This window comes from Amphiura filiformis, chromosome 14, assembly GCF_039555335.1.
Source record: "Amphiura filiformis chromosome 14, Afil_fr2py, whole genome shotgun sequence".
NCBI classification, from domain to species: domain Eukaryota; kingdom Metazoa; phylum Echinodermata; class Ophiuroidea; order Amphilepidida; family Amphiuridae; genus Amphiura; species Amphiura filiformis.
In genome coordinates this window covers 11,412,308-11,432,741 of record NC_092641.1, presented here as the reverse complement: position 1 = coordinate 11,432,741, position 20,434 = coordinate 11,412,308, and the positions used below count along the sequence as shown (strand labels likewise).

The window sequence follows — 20,434 nt, the reverse complement described above, 5'->3', positions numbered from 1 at the left end:
AGGAAGCGGGAGGGGACGTGAAACATGTTTTATTTTTTACTTGGCCTAATAATCGTGACATTTAAAAATAAAGGGAAACCATTCAAAATCGGCAAGGCGCGAAAAAATTAATCTTGCGAAAAAATCCACATTTACAGCACCAGGTATGAATTGATATTGTTCATGCATGCATGCATTGGTCATCTTTATCTCTAGGCAGAATATTATGACTAGAGACAATCAGCTGATGATCCCATTGAGATAGGACCCTAGGCTAACTATTCACAACACATGTGTCTTGGTTTGTTTGTGTTTGGGTCAACTGGGTAGACTGGACTCAAGTCTTTGTGGTCCCTTACGCTAAAGTGCATATAATTTCACATCTTGTTCATGATTCAATAAAAATTGGATTGGCAATATAATTAACGAGGTGTTTTTTTCTCTTGGCTATCAAATTAAATATTATTGCATACAAATTAGGCAAGGATTTTAAATAGTTTTAAATAATGATTTATTTGTATTTAAGCATGCATTTCCGTTCAGATTAGGCGGGAAAAAAATTGTTATGTTGCCCTCAAGTGGGGAAAAAATGGGCGGTCAGTTATCTTTTTTTTTTTAACCTTCAGTTTTTAAATATCCCCACTAAATATTCAATAATGCCACTTCCATTGGGGACATTTGTCTGGATACTTGTTAAATAATCAATTTGAGACTAATCTTTCAATAAAATATTAATTTGAAGTGAAAAACATTGATTTTTTGAACATCTGTAAAAATCATCATTCAAAAAAAAAAAAAATTGGGACCCTGGTTTTTCAGTAGGGTCGGTCGCTAAGGGCAGCACAGCAATTTTTTTTCATGGCCTTATTAAATTTTCACACTATAAACACACACATTGTTTTGATTGTGGAGCAATGTCCAGTGAAGATGCGATTTTAAGGGCACTAGATCCATTCCTCAGGGTGATTTTGCCTTCCTGGGTAAATTTACAATTCAATCTAGGCTAATCCTCAATTCCTTAGGTAAATTCTCAGCCATCTTCTATAAAACCAAATTTATGCAGAATTATTCAAAAGCACTTTCTTTTGCAATGGTGTAACCATGCATTCTATAAATGTATGGCCACCTAACATTGGTTTTGTTTCCATGTTTGTCAAGTTGAAAACATAAAGGCAAAAATAAAACACCAAATGTTGCAGTCTAGAAACATTTTGTAAAAATGCTAAGGGCTCTACTTTTTTTTCAATTGGGGAAAAAAAGCCATTTGTTTCTGGGTGGTTCGCATCGCATAGGATTACGCGATAGGACGGCTTTCATGTATACTTATGAAAGCAGGTCTAAGAGATAATTATTTTTTTCGGCCTGATGTAGGAAAGTATTGTTTTCCAATAAAACCTACAATTTAGAAGTTGAAAACTTCATGCAGAAAGATGTTTCAGGTCCTCAAATGTGAAAAATTATCCTCAACAAAAATTCCCATTTTACAGTTAAGAGTTTAGACATTAGCATTTAAGTCGCGTGCCACCTAAAAACAATCCACACTCCCATGTACCCCAGTGTTATACAAAAAAAAGGTGAATCTGGGGTCATCCCAGCAACCAGTCAGCTGATGCATGCAGCATCTTTGCCTGGAGTAAGAGGAGAGGAGACTTCTATGGGGACGCATAGCCCTGGGGTATTGGCGACTTTTGGATGCGCATTGAAACAGCTGGTGTATCTGTCTGTGGCGACCTTTGGTACCCAGGATAAAACAATAACACTAGATGAAGATGATGATGTTGGTATGGTATCCTACATGTATGGTACACTGATACCGATTTTGACGATAAAATATTATGATGTAATAAAAAGAGATGCTTGGTGTTCATGATCAAGACACTGAAAGCCAAAAAACAATTTCATCTCTGGTCATGCTAAGGCCAAAAAAAAAAAAAGTTGTTTGCTTGCCCTCAACCGACCGACCTAATTTTGGAAATCAGAAAAAAGTTTTTTTTTTCTATTTACTGTACAAAAGAATACCGACCCTAATTTTGGAAATTCCTGAAAAAGTTTTTTTTTTTTCAAATTTTTGCATTCTGAAGATGTAAAAAAAATGTATTTTAGAGTTTTTGTTCAACATTTTAGTTGTTTTGTAATGTTAGTTGATTAATTTTGACACCAAAATTGTCTGATTTTTCATATTTTGAGCCTTAATTAATTACAAACAGTAGAGTTGGTTAGTAATTTAAAAAAAAAAAAGAAATCCCGACCGACCGACCCAATTGTCAAAATTCAGTTGAGGGCAAGCAAACAATTTTTTTTTCTTGGCCTAATGTCAAAGTTCAATAATCATAAGCTCCAATTCAACATGCAAAGCTGAAACATTGCACCATAGACAGTAGAGAGAATGATTGCACTCTAGTAGTGGAGTATGATTTTTTGTACTTAACATTCAAAGGTTGTTGTCCCAATACATTTAGAATGTTTGGTTTACAAGGATACAATGATAACTAAAGCCAAGAATTTTCTGCTTTACAAATGCTAAATTCTGCTTTTCTCCGCTTTGTAATTTTAGCACATTTCTGACATAATAAAATTTCACAAGAATCTTGTGACCATCATTGCGATTTGCAAAGTTGGGATGGGTGATTGGGTATCATGGCTGCAATGGGAGGTAGGACAGGCGTTGTACAGTAAATCTAAGACCCGTTTCATTTAGTATTTTATTTATTTCTTGTCAATTGTATTTTTTTCCCTTTTTCTAGGTCATTTTTGCTTATTTTTAAATTTTTTTCTCAGAAATGCGTTTTCCGCTTTACCTCCGAATTCCGTGATTTTCGCGGAATTTCCGCAACGCGGAAAATTCTTGGCTTTAGGAATAACTACTAAAGTTGTATGATGAAGAGATTGGGGTTGGTGAAGATGAGTACAGATGATTGGTGATGATGATGCCATCAAGGCATTAGCCAGAGAGGTGTCCAGGTGTCATTTGGACACCCTGTTTTCAATTTGGACACCCTAAAATTCTGATTTTTATAATGGAGTGAATAGGAAGTGGACACCCTGATTTTGTAGAATAAGGTATTTTTAACCATTTTGGACACCCTAAAGACACCTCTCTGGCTAATGCCTTGGATGCCATTGCCCCATCATGCCACCATCTTGTCTTACATAGAACTAGCCCTGTTCACAAACCGTGAAGGGATCATCATACATGTAGGTATCAGAAAACAGCAGCTGTGCTAGTCTTACATAATAATTTGGTGCGAGGTGTTAATGATGATGACATTGCAGCTGACTCGGACGAGTGGTCACAACAATTGACTTCACATATCCGTTGCAACTTGCTTTTGAGGAAATTGTTAAAAATCTGAACATTTTGCTTTGGAACTTAAGCCGGATGGATATACCAAGGTCCAAGAAAAATGTTTAGATTTTCCACCACACTCACAATATCAATACCATTCGGTCCTAAACTTCATTCTTGTTTTTCATCTGCATCATTATTTTCTTATATTTTAGACTTGAAAACAAAATAAATTTTAGTTAAATTGTCCGTTTCACTGTCAAAAATGGAATTGCTGACAACGCATCAGACACTCCGCCAACAACCAATACACCAACCAATCATGCTATATGTCGAAATAGTAATACGATGGCCATCGCTGCCGTGGATTGTCTGAGCGCAAAACTCGTCACGAGTTGATGTCATTATACAATTTCGATAACCTGCATTTGTGTCCACATATTTACAATAAGAAAATTGGATTGGATTGCACACATCGCATTTATTCATGAGGTAATGAATTATTACCTGGCTTTGATAAAAGGTGTCAATAATGGCAGAATAAAACTGAAGTTCATTAAACTGGTGATGAGATGAAGATAATTAGAAATGAGATAATTAGTATAAATAATTGCGCAAAAATGCCAAAATCTGGGAACTCTCCCAGGAAATTTACCAAATCTAGGAATACATGTAAAATTGCTATTTAAAATTCAATTTGACATCTTATTGAAAAAATAATTACAATGGCCTTGTTGCATAATAAAACATGCCAATCATTTTTTTCCAAGTGTTATTTTTTTGTAATCAACAAATATTGTTACATTATATACCGTATTTCGTCAAATAGTCGCCCCCCCTCAATAAACGCCCCCACCACTTTTTTCAACCAAGATGTTTAAAAATTCCGATATTTCCATGCTTTCTTGTGTAGTAAGCTTACCAAGTTGCTCACATGGTCGCGAGTAGCAGCAATAAATGGCGAAAATCGGCATCCGAACCCGGAAGTGAACCAAAAGTCAGTGTCAAAAGGTCATAGTTCGTCATTTTAGCGTGACTTTTAAGCTTACCTAATGATTTTTACGGGAATTTTCGTGCTACAAATGACCTCTAATAAACGCCCCCCCTTGGGAAAATGTAACGCCCGAGGCGTTTATTCGACAAATCGGTACTAATAATTTAACTAATATCATTTTATAGAGGCCTGCGGCAAAACACCCCACCCCTTACATAACACTAAAGTCTTTCTACTCATTTGAATGTCCTTTCATGGATTGTAGAAATAATTTTCTACAGTCCATAGTCCTTTCATGTATCCACACGAATGTTACTAAATATAGACAAAAACCGGGAATGTGATAATACCAACAACATTAGACTAAATGCATGCGGCAAACTATCGTAAAAACGGCTCACATTTCCTACAATCACACAAGGTGTCTGTGTACTTTAAAACAAACATTACTGAGGACATTGCACTATGACAAAACTCCAAACGTGCGATCATGAATGTTCGGCAGTAAACATAGTATGTTATTTTTAGCGTTTTAAAGTGTTCTTGTACAATACCAATATTTGTTCATATTGATAGAAGAAATGACATCTTCTGACGATTCTGACATTTAAAATCTTCGATACATAACAAAAATATGATGCCAATGTTAGCTCAATGATAGTTATGTGAAAAATCCGAGAAAATTGAAATGTGTGGGCATCAGTGAAGATGAAAAACACTTTACTTGGTACCACACATCACTTTTCAGAAGAATCCCAAGTGAGCACACTTTGTCAATAAATCATCCATCTTAATTTTTCTCCAAATTTTCACATTAAAACTTCATAAAACCACTATAAAATATTAAAGCATTTAGACCGGTATGACGTAGAAAATGAAATGTTCTCCGAGGCTGAGAGCTGTGTCCACAACATGATTTTGCCAGAAGAAACCCTTGAACAAACCCTATTATAATTTTTTAATGAGTGATGTGCTAAGGGTGTAGAAACCAGAATTGACTACAGGGAACCTCTACATAAAACCGTTAATTCAGCCTTTGCATCGGGGCCTGATATTGGAATTCCAGTTTCCTTTCTCACGAAGTAAGGGCTAAGAGTAAAATTGTACAATTGTGTTTGGGAGTGGCCTTCTCTCTTTTCTCTAGCTATTTTCTTCCATTTCTTGCTTTGTTTATCAAAGCTATCTAGACCAGCATGCATATTAGCCTACACTGGCTATTCAGGCTTGTGCATTTGTATGAGCTTGGAACGGTCCATGGTTTTCCGTGGATTAGCATGTGTTCCTCACGGACCAACCTGGGTAAACAAACAAACAAACAAACAAATATGTGCCTGGGCCACTGTCGGCCACATAAACTTGCAAGTTTCTTTTGAGAGTACTTGGAGGTTCAACTAAACCCTTTATAATCTTGGGGGTTTGAGGTGGGTTTCCACAGGGGTGTCAAACCTTAAGTGCATCCACACGGACGAAACCCCCCGGCAAAACTCCCGACAAGGGTAAAGGTAGAATCCATCCAATCCTCCAGTGTTCGGAATTTCCTCAGTCAGAGTGTCTGTCTGTCGTGTGGATACGACTAAAGACATTACAGCAGTGCTTCACTTCAAATAAATTAATAACCCAGTGTAGAATCTAGCATCAAATCATCATCATGCCTCGCTATATACATGTATGAACTTGAACTCAAATCATAATGCTGGCAAAAACCTCACCCACTCACCTAACATTGAACTTGAACGTCATACTTTACTCTTTTGTTTTCAACTCGAAAGCCTCAATATTTTTACCATAATAGTATCATCTTGTTACTTTCTTGTCAAAACTGATATAAACCACGTGCAGATCAGAACAAGAATGGTTGACAGGGCGAGACTTTGATGACAATACGGGGGTGGATTATTACATTGAATACCCACATTCTTCGTTACTTCATCTTCACTTGAAATCGGTGGTGGAAGAGCTGCCTTCTCTTCTTGCATAATAACAACCCCCACACATCCCCCAGGCATTACGATATGAACTCGAGTAAACCTCAGTCTCTATTACGCCATGCCTCAATCACTGCGCTCTCCGCGGACCTAAACACGATTCAAAATTCAGCCTTGAAGATTGGCTTGACAATGCTCATTTTTATGCTATAGGCCAAATTAGATGCAACTAGACCAAGCCAAGGAATTTTTTGCCTACTTTTTTTTTTGACAGTACGAACAGAAATACGTCATCGGAAAGTAACATCAGAATTTAAAGCTTATCAAAACACTGCACTTCCATGAAATTTAAGATCAATTTTGAATGTGCACTTATGCAGACTGTAGAGACAAATGTTCTTGTACAAATGAAATTAAATCCATTTTGAATATCCAGAGACATGAAATTTAAGCTTTCCATTTTTCTGTTTATTGCAACTAGCTCCGACATTGGTCACATTTTTATTGAACATTTCATCCCATGGCACACTGACCACAACCGATAGTTTCTACAAGCGCCAAGATCTATGTACATGCTCATCCACTGATGCACAGTTCTTTAAACCTTAATATGCCTCTACACTCACATAACATTTGTATGTGTTGGGTACAAAAATTCATACTTCACAACTTAAGGTCAAATTTTGAGCGCAGGTTGTCAAATAGGAGTTAATGAACTTTGCCAATGTGAATGAGGTCATTTTGGCTCACACTGCCATCAGCGTTAGCAACAAGTCTGCCGCTGAGTCCAGTGGTTAACATGGTATTTTCAATGCGAGTAGTAATGTCTTGCAGCCATGTTGGGTTTCCAAGTCATTGACTTCGAATTCATCACCCTAGTTTAGCATCATCTGCCGATTGCTATCTTGTTGTAGAAGTAAAATAGCACACTGGGCAATGACATGCTACGTAGACTGTGTGTGCACCAGACTGTAATGTTGAGAAATGTTAGCAAAACAGTCTGCGAGAATACAGACTGATTTCATTGACTGAGTATGTCGGCTTTTCAGCATCTTATTTTGGTACTGGATAATTCAATCGATTCAACCATCCTATCCACATTTAGATCATCCGTGCACAATAACATAATTTGGGTCCAACCCTATCTAGATGCATGGGGACGGAAAATGTTTGAGTTCACTTTAAAACAGAACTTTCGTGAGGCATTGCAAATATTTGAACCAATTTTTAGTCCATACAATATTAACTCCAATATCTGAAGTTAATATCATTAATAGCAGGTTAGTTTGGGACTTGCAATCGATATGAGCGGGGGCAGGGTGATGTACACATTATTTTGATACCTGTGCTGTGTTGATGACATATTTTAGGACCTCTTGTCATTCTGATCTAAATTCAGTGCCAAGTACACCACTGCAAAACCAGGTATTCATGTAGTGACAGTCGCTATTCGATTACAACTTCCAAAATTTTTCTCAGAATCAAATGTCGATTCTTAGAAAGGAGCACCATCAATTTAGCCAAATTTGACTTTACAAGTTTGTTTTATGTCAACTTGCATAGAAATCTTAAAACAAGATAGGCCTCATTACACAGCCCATACAAATGTGTATATCTGACCGGTGTACAATTTTACCCATAAGCCTTAGATGTTTTACTGAGCAGCCATTTTGGGTCTTCTAAGTCTGTATACATGCAACACTGTGAGCCTGAGCTAAGTCAGACATCTCAAGTGCATCTAGACTATAGCTTCCCAGACAAGACACCTGCTGATCAGACTACACACACCAACACATGTACACACTTGCAATCTGCCTATGTTATTTAACCATGACCTACATCAGACACAGTTGACCTTATGACCCCTTCTACTATTTGTTTTCACTTAGGAATGCTGGTATGTTTGTCATTCTGTACCATTTCCCACAATACACATGGATGCCATATAAATACTGACAAACCACCCAAAGAAGAAATTAAAGGAGATTCTGCCAATTTAGACCTACCGGGACGAGTTAACCACCCAAATTTAAAAGGGAGATGCAGCCATTTTAGACCTAGATGTACCGGGAAGAGTTGGACCCAAGAATTTTGAAGGAGGTTCAGCCATTTGAGACCTACCAGTACAGGGGTCTTTCCATCAGTCCAAAACACTGTCAGTCTGAATTTTTAAGGTTAGGAACCCTAAAACTTTGGACTGACGGTGTTTCGGACTGACAGGGTGTACCCCCGGTTACCCTGTACATTGTAACCAGGATAAATCGGACCGGGTTGGTATTATTTGGGGAACGCAAGATCAGAGTGGAAAAAATCTTGCCCCAATATGCATTAAATCTCAATTTGTATGCTCCTGTTTGTGTTAGAACACATTATATTTTTACCCAGAAATTCTAGTACATACTAGAGTCGTTAGTCGTGACTATTACTGGTAGTCGCGACTACGACTATTGAAAACCAAAAGTCGTCAAACGCAACTATATTTAAATGTTACAAAATCATGTTAAAAGCACCAGATATCCGCAACAAAACCAAGCAAATACTTACATATAAAACTGTGAAAATGTGAAAAAAACGTTAGTCATTGTCTTACCAATAGTAATACTATACAAACAAGTAATCATAAAGTCCATAAATCATCATTAAATTGGTCTTGTTGACTTGTTATTGTAAATTTGCGCCAAACTTTCACCCGATTATTTGGTCCAATTCTGACCACAGATATTCGCGACTATAGTCCTAGTCGTGACTATTTGCTGCCGACTAGTCGACTAGGAAAAAAGTGATAGTCGCCCAACTCTAGTACATACACTTCATAATACAATGTGCTTTACAGCTAGGCCTACCGGTATTACATACATGAATACCAGGGCATTTCACATACAATTTTGACTTTAAATTGAGGTTAAAATGAACTGTGGCACTGAAATTCAGGACATTATTATAGACTCATCCATACATGTATGATGTAGTCCCAATACCACAGAAAGTATGACAAACAGTCTCATCAAATTGATGGAAATCCACACTTTGAAGAATCTCGGAGAGGAAAGACGATCAAATTCCGACGTAACTCTAGACCCACTTACTGCAGGGGGAAAGAAAATATTTCAAAATCTGGAGGATTCTTTTGGATTTTTGTGAACTTAAGTATCAAGAAGTATCGTATTCACAGTACTTTTTGTATCACGTGGGCGCAAAAAGGTTTCTGGCTAGGGTTAAACAAACATTTATTTTCCTAAGTCATGATTAAGTGTCTGGTAACTTCCTTGCGAGTTCAAGGTCTCCAGGCCTAGCTAGCTCTGCCAAGGAAAATGTAATTTGCATGAAAATGATGAAATCATGCTTTTATGCACACAACATTCCAGTAAATTGAAGGCATGAAATACAGGTTTTTTGGGCATGGCAGTAATTGGCACAAGTTGCATCCTATAGTATAAGAATCATCCCTACTTTAAAGCCGTGTGTGATTTGCATAATGAACAGATTCCCATTTTAATGTTAGTTTTCTTCTGATCACATTGTCCCCTTTTAGTTTTTAGCCAAACAAATGAAAAATTATGCTATAATTCCAGCGCCTAGCGCCTGATTTGTTTTGGAAAAAATTACAATTTGTAACTCGTATTATTATTATTTTTAAAGATGACAAACTCTCTGGACGGAAACATTTAAGCTCTTGCATTCCAGATCTGAATCTGAATCGGGCAATTTGTCAATTTTATTATTGGCAGATCAGCAATCCGATCAAGGGCTGGATTAACCAACACTAAAGTTAGATGCGATGCTTTTAAAACATTGCAGCATCGCGCGATGAAATAAAATGTACATTTCAATTTCATCGCGCGATGCTGCGATCTTTAAAAGCATGCGGGTAGGCATCTCCTTTTATGGTCATTCTGCCGACTTTAGTTGAACAAAATCCGGGAACTCCATCGCGGATCGAAATTTCCACAGTGCAATGAGAATTTTCACCGCCGAGCTCGTAAAAACCTGGCCCAGATTACAGTTTTTATAGCATCGCATCGCTCTGCAATGTTGAGTCTGAATCGCACATAATTCCACTTCCACAGTAAAAGCCCAGTTCAATCTACTGTGTGCCAACTTGGCCTATATCACACAGCCATTATGCAATAAAAGTGTGTTTACATTGAATTGTTGAATGATATCAATAAATTGATTACACCACTCAGATAACCTTCATTTTTCACCACCAGTAGCCGTGTTCACATTTTGACTTACACCCGGCGTAAACTTACGCTAACATTGATCAAAATTCCACAAATATTTTCCCTACTCCTACCGCGTGTCCACACCTAGCCTACTCCTAGCACTACGCTGACTAGTTCCACCAAGCATTCACTTCTGGTCGGCGTAAAGAATGGTTACCACTTCCGGTGTTTCTGTGACCTTTTTCAACCACGCGATAAGTAATTTCTTAGTTCTTACCAACAAAAGGTCAAACTTACACCGGGTGCCAGGCGTAAACTTCCTTCACATTGCAACTTACGCCTGGCGGAGGTTACACCCAGCTCGCTACTCCTGACTTTTGTCAGGAGTAAATCGTCGGACGTACGCCTGGCGGAACTTACGCTGACCATCGTTCACACTGCACCTACTCCTGGCAGCACCTACCACTACTCCTATCAACTTGCGCCGACCAAGTTCCGCCGGGCGTACGTCCGACAATGTGAACACGACTAGTGTAGAGTGGGAGTCATTTGTAGTTCATAAATAGAGAGTGCCAGGAGAGTCATTTAGAGGTCATCATACATGTACATCATCATCATCATGGATGGATGTTTGAGCAGGTTTGTTTACCTGGCAGAGGAGAAATGAGGTCAAGGTCTGGGACAGGTGACAAAATTCCCAGGAGGAGAGACTGCAATCTAGGCTGCAATACAAGGTATATCTCCATGAACCAAAAAATTGTATTATTTCCAGTGACAAAGTCTAGTTACCCCAATTTTCATCAAATTAGACTCAAGTTATGGTAATGACAATGATATGAGCTTGTGTACCCTTCTCATCCTTGGGAGAGGTCATTCAATGACTGTAGGCCAGTAATAACCAGCGCTCGAAATAAGGCGCATCCTTGCGTCAAATACCCATGAAAGTAGGCGCGGACCCGCACATTTATTACGGTACGGGTCCGTGTGACCCGTAAAAATTGAACCAAGCAAAGAGCAGAAAATCCTAGTTTTGTTGTTCCACTGCATTTTTTTTTTCTCACATAATACGTCCAGCTCCTTGAGTAGTGAGTACACTTTCATTTTAGAGTACCATCAAGTTTTCAACCCGGGTTTTCAATTTTCTACAATCTACATTGTGATCGCCGTAGCTAATTCTCTCTCTTGAAATTTCAAAGGCAAATGTCCGGGGTCGGACCCTTGAAAATTGGTGAGGACCCTTTAAAAATAACGAACAGAAAAAATTGGTGGTAAGGAAAACACAGACTGGTAGGCTAAATGTTTGGCGGAAACCCACATTTATCCGTCATTTGAGCGCAGGTTCTATCATTTCTATGTAAACAGACAATTTAAGTAGTGTTACAAATATTTTCATCATCAACGATAGACGAAATATAGGCCTATGCGGTGCAAAGAACTATGGCCATCGGCAAGTTGATGTTCTTGCTCAACGCAATCACGAGATTGAGAGCCTGTCCCGGCCCCTTAGGGCCGGGGAGTATGTGGGGACTTCGAACATGGTGCCCGGGGCTAGGGGGCGGGGACTTGGCTGGGGATGTACCCCGGGATGTACATGGAAATAGTGCCCCGCCCTGCAGGGACTAAGCCGGGACTGTAACATGTTTGCAACAGTTTCCAAAATTACATCACCAGGTAGGTCCCCGCTATCCCCGGCCCCTGGGGGCCAGGGACTACAATTGATTTGTGCATAAGTTCAGTTTGTCACCATTTTTTCTGTGATTTTCAAACTTACCTCAATTCTTTTGAGGGGGAGGGATTCATCATTGTAAAAATGACCTCTAATAAACGTCCCCCTTTTGGAAAATGCAACTCCCTGGGGCATTTCATATAGGAATTTAGGGTATAACAAATTTTGAAACCTGTAGGACCTGTTAGGCCTATATGTTTTAGAAGTTTTATAGTTCATATTTAGTTCTTTCAACTTCAGTCAGACAGGTCTTAGATCACACACATGCATGTACATCACGTAGGCCCTGCACATGTGATATTCATCCAAGGCAATGCACTGTACTCATCCTTCCCGCCCGCCCACCACCGCCCACCACCAGCAGTTTCAAGTTTCTTGTTTACAATCTATTTTAAGCATTGTCAAAAACCAATAGTAGCTGCAGTACCCACTCTAGTACCAGCCTGTTGGGCAGGGCATGCACTTCCTGATGAGTTATGGTATCACAACTTTGGTAACCCCACCCTATCATGATAAGGCCTGTAACATACTGACATGAACCCCACCCTTAAATGTCACACAATTGGTGATGAAGATGAACCATGCATCAGCTGTACCATATAAAAAGCATTTGCTTTTTCAGACGACACTGCCCTTTTACCTGGAGAAATCATTTGCTTTAAAAATTCAATAGAAAGAACTAGCCCTGTTTACAAACTGCTGTGCTAGCTTCCAAAGCAATGTAGCTTTCAAAGGTTTGTAGGCCTGGCCTACACATGGGTTTTGATTTGGGAGGCGGCAGCCTTAGGCAGGGCTATATTTTGAACATTTGTATCTTACAGATATCATGGTTGTCGTTTTTTGTAGTATTAGGACCAGTTTTTGAGAAGGGTGCGACCACATACTTGGCAGTCTCCACCCACTCAATATATGCATGTATCACTCATTGTGTTGTCTTTCCATTAACAATTTTTAATCACCTATTTCTATCACTTTTATGATTTATTTGACACCCACATGTATACTCTGCAAATTTCAACCTGAAGCATTTCAAATTGTTGGGACACCGTTCTAATAATGCTAAGTCCCTGGCATTGGCAATACCCATTTCCATCATGGGATGAACTTTGACATTATAACATTCATGAGGTTATCTTATGAGGTATGTAGGCCTATGTTATTGAACTTTGCCACGGCACAGGTAATCATGCCTGAACACTCTTTTTAGTTTACAATATATCCAAAAAATCTACCCAGTTTAATTTTTTCTTCCAAATTAATTCCCAATCTACAAATAATAGGTCTATATTGCATCACTTGAGATGTTTCTATTTTTAAATTCTCGTGATAAAATCAACAATGGTGTTTTATCAGCATACAATTTCCACCAATAGTGGTTTGGTCACCAAATCAGTGCCAGGATGGTGTTACTTGGACACTCCTACATGTCAGGCACATGTACTCCACTGTACAATCAACTGTGTTTAACTATTCAAGCACAAATCCCAAAACAAATCAATACAAATGCAGCTAGCATTATACAACCAGTGTTATACAACATGTTACACAAATCATTGAAATCAATAGTCTACCAGCCACTGTTTATACTTTTTAATAGACCACATAATCTGCACATATGTAGTAAATAATTCACGAAACCATTGTTTCATCTAGCATTTAATTAAAAATTAATTAGGCCAAACATTCATTGTGCAGGTACATGTATAACATAGTCACATGAATGACAGAGTCACAAACCAATGGTTACAAATAATCATGTGACAATAACAAGAAGCCAAAGTTCTTTGACCCCCCAAAACAATAACAAGCCAAAAGTGCTTTGACACCAAACAAGACCAGGGGAGTCCCTGCCCACTTGACAGTTATGGCCTAATTATGTTAGTGGATAATGTGTTGACAGTGCTTTTTATTGACAGCTATTGTAGGCCTAAACCTGGCTTACTGTACCTGAATAAATCAGTGTCAAATTTTGGCTCACCTTGCGAGAATCTATTTGGATTCTGGCAACAGTATTACCAAAATCTTAAAATTCTCCTTGTTAAATCATGTAGGCTCAAATTTACTACAACAATCTCTTTGAGACAATGGATTCAGCAGTCATTATTAGCGCAATCGACTATGGTGCGAGACGCTGCAGGTTCGAACCCTTGTGGTGGTTTAGTTCGCTCTCGTGGAAATATTGAGTTAGCTTGAAATTACCCTGGACAAAGAACTTACTGCTAATTGCTCGCTTAATCGAACTTACTCGCGGAAACCCGTACAAAACTCAGAGAGCTGACCCTGGCTGTAAAGGTCAATTGTGAGGCTTGTGGATCAATGTCTAGGTGTTGTGCCTCTTAGTGTGTAGGCACTCTAAATCACTGCACTTTTTTGGGTGGATTTCTTCAGTTTCTCACCAAATTTCTAAGACTGGGCATACAGTTTAATTAATTTACAAAATATTGCATAGCATTTTCAGCGTTCAAGTTTTACATACAATTTTTGAGCCAAAGATAAGGCCCCTAACAGTCAATTTTGAGTTTCCCGTCACATAATTTCTGAAAACAAGTGAGGTAACTTTTTCATTATTCATTATTCATTATTTTTTTGGTTTTCATTATATGACCAACACGCATGTAAAATGTGTTGTTATTTGCCACTCACTCACTTGAAGATGGATGTTTAGCCCAAATGAGATTCAAATGTATATTAAAAAGAGTCTGCAAGGTTGACAGCAAAATATATGTTTTGATTTTGATTTTTCCACAAAAAAATAAAGGGATATTCATATTTTTTTTACAAATATAACCAGTTTTATCAGTATTTTTGGAAAATCACAAAATGAATTCAAGTGAGGGTCAGAAAATGAAGTGAGGGCGGGTGACGGGAAACTCAAAATCGACTTTCCTTGGCCTAATGATGTATGTACTTACATTGTATAAGTTGCTACAAATGTATACATTGTAGCTTCAAAATTGCGGCATTACATTGAAAATGTTCAGCATTTTGTGCAGTGATACCATCGACACCTTGCTTCTGACAGTATCATACTCTGTACTCACCACAATTTAAATCTACATTTCTGGCCTACAATATGTACGAAAAATGGACCAAACGAAGACATAATTTTTAAGACATCATTAAGTGCAATTTGATGAAAGAAATATGAAATTTTTGTTCATAATATAAAAAAATTCCTCCCACATTAAATTGACACAAAATCTAGGTCATCCTTAATCCAGTGATATTCCACTCCCAATTTGTGTTGTTTACTTAGCCCATTTAATGCAGCATCAAATGACCTTTGATATTTACCGTGCATCTAGCACCCAACAAGGATGACGCGACCAACTCGCATTATGTGGATAATTATTAATTGGTAGACTTTGTTTTGGTTTGAATCCTACTGACGGAGATAGACACACTAGAGGCGGGATAACAAACAAATTCTGTGTAAGGCTAAGTAAAATAAAAAACATGTTTCACGTCCGGTTTTTGAAAAAAAGGAGGAAGAGGGGCTTTTATTTTTTATCGCAAAATTGGTGTAAATACGCATAATTAGAGATGTTTTATATACAATAATGCCTGGAAAAAGGAGGAGGCCTCTTTTTATTTGTTGTTCTGAGAGATAGGCCCCTCTAATTATCACAAAACCTTATAAAAGTGTTTCTTGTATATTAGCAAGGATGTAGAAAGCTTTCAACTTCCTAGACCAATTTTTTGAAAAGTTATAACTGAATTTCAAAAAATAAAAATAAAATTGAAGAAACCTCAAAAAAGGAAGCGGGAGGGGACGTGAAACATGTTTTATTTTTTATTCGGCCTAATGTTGGTATTGATCAACTAAATGGGCTGTTACAATGTACATCAACTTACCAAGCTTTTCCTTGACCATGTTTACCGATCAGTCTCTATTACAATAAATAGTTTTGACAAGAATAGTTTTAATGTAATTGATGGATGGAAATACGGCCAGAAATTTTTTTTTACTTTGCCCATTACTTCTGCAAAAAATAATGTTGCCAATGTGCCAATTGAATAATTAACTATTGAAGTTGACAAAATGGTGTACATGGGAATGTCGTAGCATTGGACTGCATTTCCTAATTTTGTGGATTGTGAAAATGGCTCCTGGTCTTGAAAAAGCGGCTCCTAGTTGTCAAAATTTTGAGGACCAGGAGCAGTCTTTTTTCAGATATTTTAGCTCCTGCCATCTTGAGTGCAATGAAATCTTGAAGTTTGAACATTTCATGCGAGTCTGAATTCTATATCCTTTTTTTCAATTACTTTAATTAATTTTATTTACAAATCAATTTAAAAGATACATCTTGCCTCCTGTTGATTTTCAGGATGCCACAACCATTATATTTGTGCTAATTAGGGCGAATACGGTACATCTTTTTCCGGAAGTAAAATTTTTCCAGACCTGGCACGGACAGACAATGCAGACATTTCACTCTAAATAGATTGATCCAAGTCATGTTTGGTTCACCATTTTGTAGGTCAGTTCATTTACATTTTGGTGCTGATGAAGCCAAGTATTTGAAACATTGGGAGTTAGTGACATGCATTGTACGCCATTTATCTCGCGATACAATCCGGTAGTCTGTGAAAGTAACTATAAATAAAATCTCAGAGACCGACAACAAATTCCAAGAACATTGTGTCCTAGTTTCCAACCACAGGACGATCAATATCTGAAATCTTACAATGGTTAGAATTTCTTGCAAATCCCTGGATTGAACCTCGCAAAAATTCTTGTAAAAAGAATAATTTTTATGTGCATAAATTTTCAAAATCTGATTATTATTTATAATACGTTTCAGCTACAGTGACACCTTGTGACGTCACGCTGAACAAATTCCATTCACTGTCAGATGAGGTTTGTTAACTGCATGAATGCAATGGAGTAAGTCAATCTGGAATCAATACAGCCTTCATTTGCTAAGAATTGAACAGGGCACCTGTCTCATCAAACAACTCTAATGTATCAACAATGTGACAGAGGTGTCACCAAAGCTGGAACAGATAGGGCCTAATACATTCTGAACAGTAGATAATTTGCAAGAATCAAATACCTAGGAGTAAGGTAGCATACTTTAAATCAGGGGTCGATTTAGAAAATAATAATTACATGTACCGTACCACTGCAGTTTTTCCCTTGAATTCAATATGGGCTGAATATCACAAAATTTTGCAATTGCATGCACAGGCATGTAAAAACCCCTCAAAATGGAACCCTGCTAAGTAATCGTTCGGAGTGAAAGGGGTGATGTCACTTCCGTCCCTGATCGATCGATAGAGCGACTGCCGATCGGGCTCCTGAATAATTGAACATCGATAAGTTGCAAGCATGCCCGAACGTCGAGTCGCTTTCACGCTTGCATTGATTGCATGTTGCTGGAGATAAATCCGATTTTGATTGAATACGCTTCCAGCGTTTGATAACGCTCCAACTGCTAGTTTGGCATGCCCTTTATAATTCCTAGTCGTACAACTTTGGACATTTGCAAATATATATGTCAACTCAGGGTTTAAAAGATATATGGGACTTTGATTACGAAGGCTATTTTTTTAAAGTAGCCCAATGTACATTTTACCACAGATATCTGTGATTTTACCATGTTTACCAGTGACAATTTTTTCCCACAGAAACTATTTAGTGGAATTTTACCAGTGACAAATATTTTCCCACAGGAACTATTTTGTGGAATTTGATTGAACTCTCCCCAAGTCAGGTAGCTCCATTTGAAATTTACGCTCCCTGTGTGGGAGATTAAGGTCATGTCAAAAATAGGGGTGGTGTTGATTTCAACTGAATAGCCCAATAAGAAAAGACAAGGTGATGAAGAGGTAATGTGCCAAAATGAGGAAAGTGGTCAATCCCCTCCAAACCCTGCTTGACCAAGCTCTGAAGTCCGATGTATACTCCACTTCGCGACCGCGATTTCGCAGGCCGCGAAGTAATTATTTGAGCTGAAATTTTACGACTTCCGCGAAGGAAATTCCTTCAGCAGGTTTCTTCGCTTCGCGGAGAGTTGGATTTGATTCAACTTTTGAGGGGTAGGCCAGCGAAGTTAATGAAAGCACAGAGCGGGCAACAATTCTTCGCAATACTCGGCAATATTTTGATGAAGTATACATGAATGCCTTCGCGTGAAGCTGCGAATTAATTTTTTCATCACAGCTTCTCGCGAAGTGGCTAAGTGGAGTATACATCTGACTTTATTCTTGAATTACAACTGTCCTGTGGTAGGACAAATAGAATCAAAGAGTTACCGACTCTGCCATGTTTGTGTGTAGCTCATGGAAGCCGCTAATTCGTGTTCCTCCAGATTATTTCGCGTTACGCCCAGCTCAGCAAACTTTGATGGTTGTCTGCGTTCTGCGTGTAACATGTTATGTTAAAATGTGCGTATACTCATATCTTTGAAATGCTCACGCTAAAAGATGCAATTATTCTTCGATTACAGGGTCTTGCTGATAAAAAACAGAGGTACATTAAGTGGCCCCATGAGCAACAAACCAAGATGGCGGATTTGCTATTAATGCGTTATATGGTGTAATTTTGAGCCGGTAATCTCCCGAGTATAATATCTTTGCTTGACACCTACCAGTCACTAACATCCGCTTCCGTTGGCCCTCTTACGCCCAAGCCCGCCACCCCGCCGCCGACGACACGCAATCTATCATGTCACTTTTCCGCCACAGATCCGATTGATGACTGTCGCGAGGACGTCGGGACAGCATACTTTGATCTGCTAAGGCGGCGTTCTTGCGCACCATCGATGGCACATACAAGTCCAACCAACCGGCCCTGGAGTATTGCGCTTTTTACTTCAAGAAGAAGTATCCGATATGTTGTTATTATCAATTAGTGTGGCTATTCGCCAACACGGTAATCCTCGTACAACTTCCCTCCTCAAAATTTTCTTGTTACATCCGTCGTTTAAAATAAACACAAAAGCCTTTGTGTTTAATCTGACCGAAAGCTATACCCCTGTATCGCTATACATCCATGATTTATGTTTTCGTCGTGCCCATCAAGTCTGCCGAATTCAGCAGGTATGGGTGACATTCAGGAATCAAGCTTATGTTATGACATATCAGTTGGGAGTTGCATCCAGCACCCAATTGCTTTTTGAAAAGCGATCATACAGAATGTTGTTTCACTGTTCAAGGTATAGCTTAATATCATTCAATTTGGTTTTTGTTGTGATGCATGTAATATATTAATTTACATGTCGCAGGTGCATCAGTGATAGATAATAATAGTCCATAGTATGGCTTCCTAACCCAGATACTTATTCCTCCAATTATTATCAATTCAATCAATAAAGATCAGTGCATAAATCTGTGGCATACAATACCAATGTAGACAAATCACTAATCAATACTCAGTGAGCACATACATTCCATGGTTCCAATTCATCAAACTGTGACACAGTATCATCCTAGTTGATCAGATTAGCATAATTTTCACCTCAGCCATGTCTGCATATTATAAAATCCATTCATGTGCTCCCGGTAAAAATTATCCGCCAAATAATTTATATTCCACACACATTGGGCTCGACTCAGACGGACACAGATATGTCAGGAAAAATTAACAAGCCTTTGAGCGAGCTCTTCAGTGCTGCATATGTACACATAATAATAATTATCCTTAGAGTTGATGTCCCAGCCAGCCAGGCACACAAGATAATATTCCACAATAACAACACAGGCAGTTTAGGATATGGCCCTGGCTGAGATCGGAAACACCATCACAATACTGCTATTAAACTGCACCAGGAAATGACAGCTGTAATGTAGCAATGCGGCACAATCGCACTAATCATCCGATGTAGAGATTTGTACAGAAAACACAAGATTTTACAGCAATTTCCAAATTGCGCTTATGTTTATGTTTTTTCTTGTCTTGTTCCAGTGGCGATATTATTTCACAGAGGCCTGTGATGACTTTTCTATACAGCAGGCAAGCCAGCCAGATGACAGCAGTAGAACGAGCCTAGAATATGCTGAAACACACCCACTTCCCAATAATGCATAGGCAGCCAAACCGGCAACCAGGAATCTCCCTAACAACAACAGTGATTGGTTACCCAATGGTCACACTCCATCAGCCATACATTTGTGATTAGCCAATCTGGTAAAAGGTCATTCATGCTGCCTGGTTAAATTCAGTGCAAGCTGTAATGCTATGGGAACACTGTATTTTCCAGACAGGGGTGTTAGGGTGGTGTCCTCTGGATAACCTGAGGGGCTGGTTTAGGAGTACAAAATATGAAACCTACCCTGCCTGCACCAATGGTATCATACAGAAATAATAATACACAAAGCCAAGACAATTGTGCTAAATGTCAATTTAAAATTCGA

At 38.5% G+C, this 20,434-nt stretch overlaps 1 protein-coding gene across 1 annotated transcript in view; it reads right to left on the bottom strand.

The window, feature by feature from the left end:
- LOC140169695 (dual specificity tyrosine-phosphorylation-regulated kinase 1B-like) overlaps positions 1 to 20,112 on the bottom strand; it is an 87,222-nt gene extending 67,110 nt beyond the window's left edge. The window contains 1 exon segment of the mRNA XM_072192993.1: positions 18,670 to 20,112. Within this exon segment, the coding sequence (XP_072049094.1) occupies positions 18,670 to 18,682 (13 nt within the window). The 5' untranslated portion in view covers positions 18,683 to 20,112.
- Positions 20,113 to 20,434: the final 322 nt, after the last annotated feature.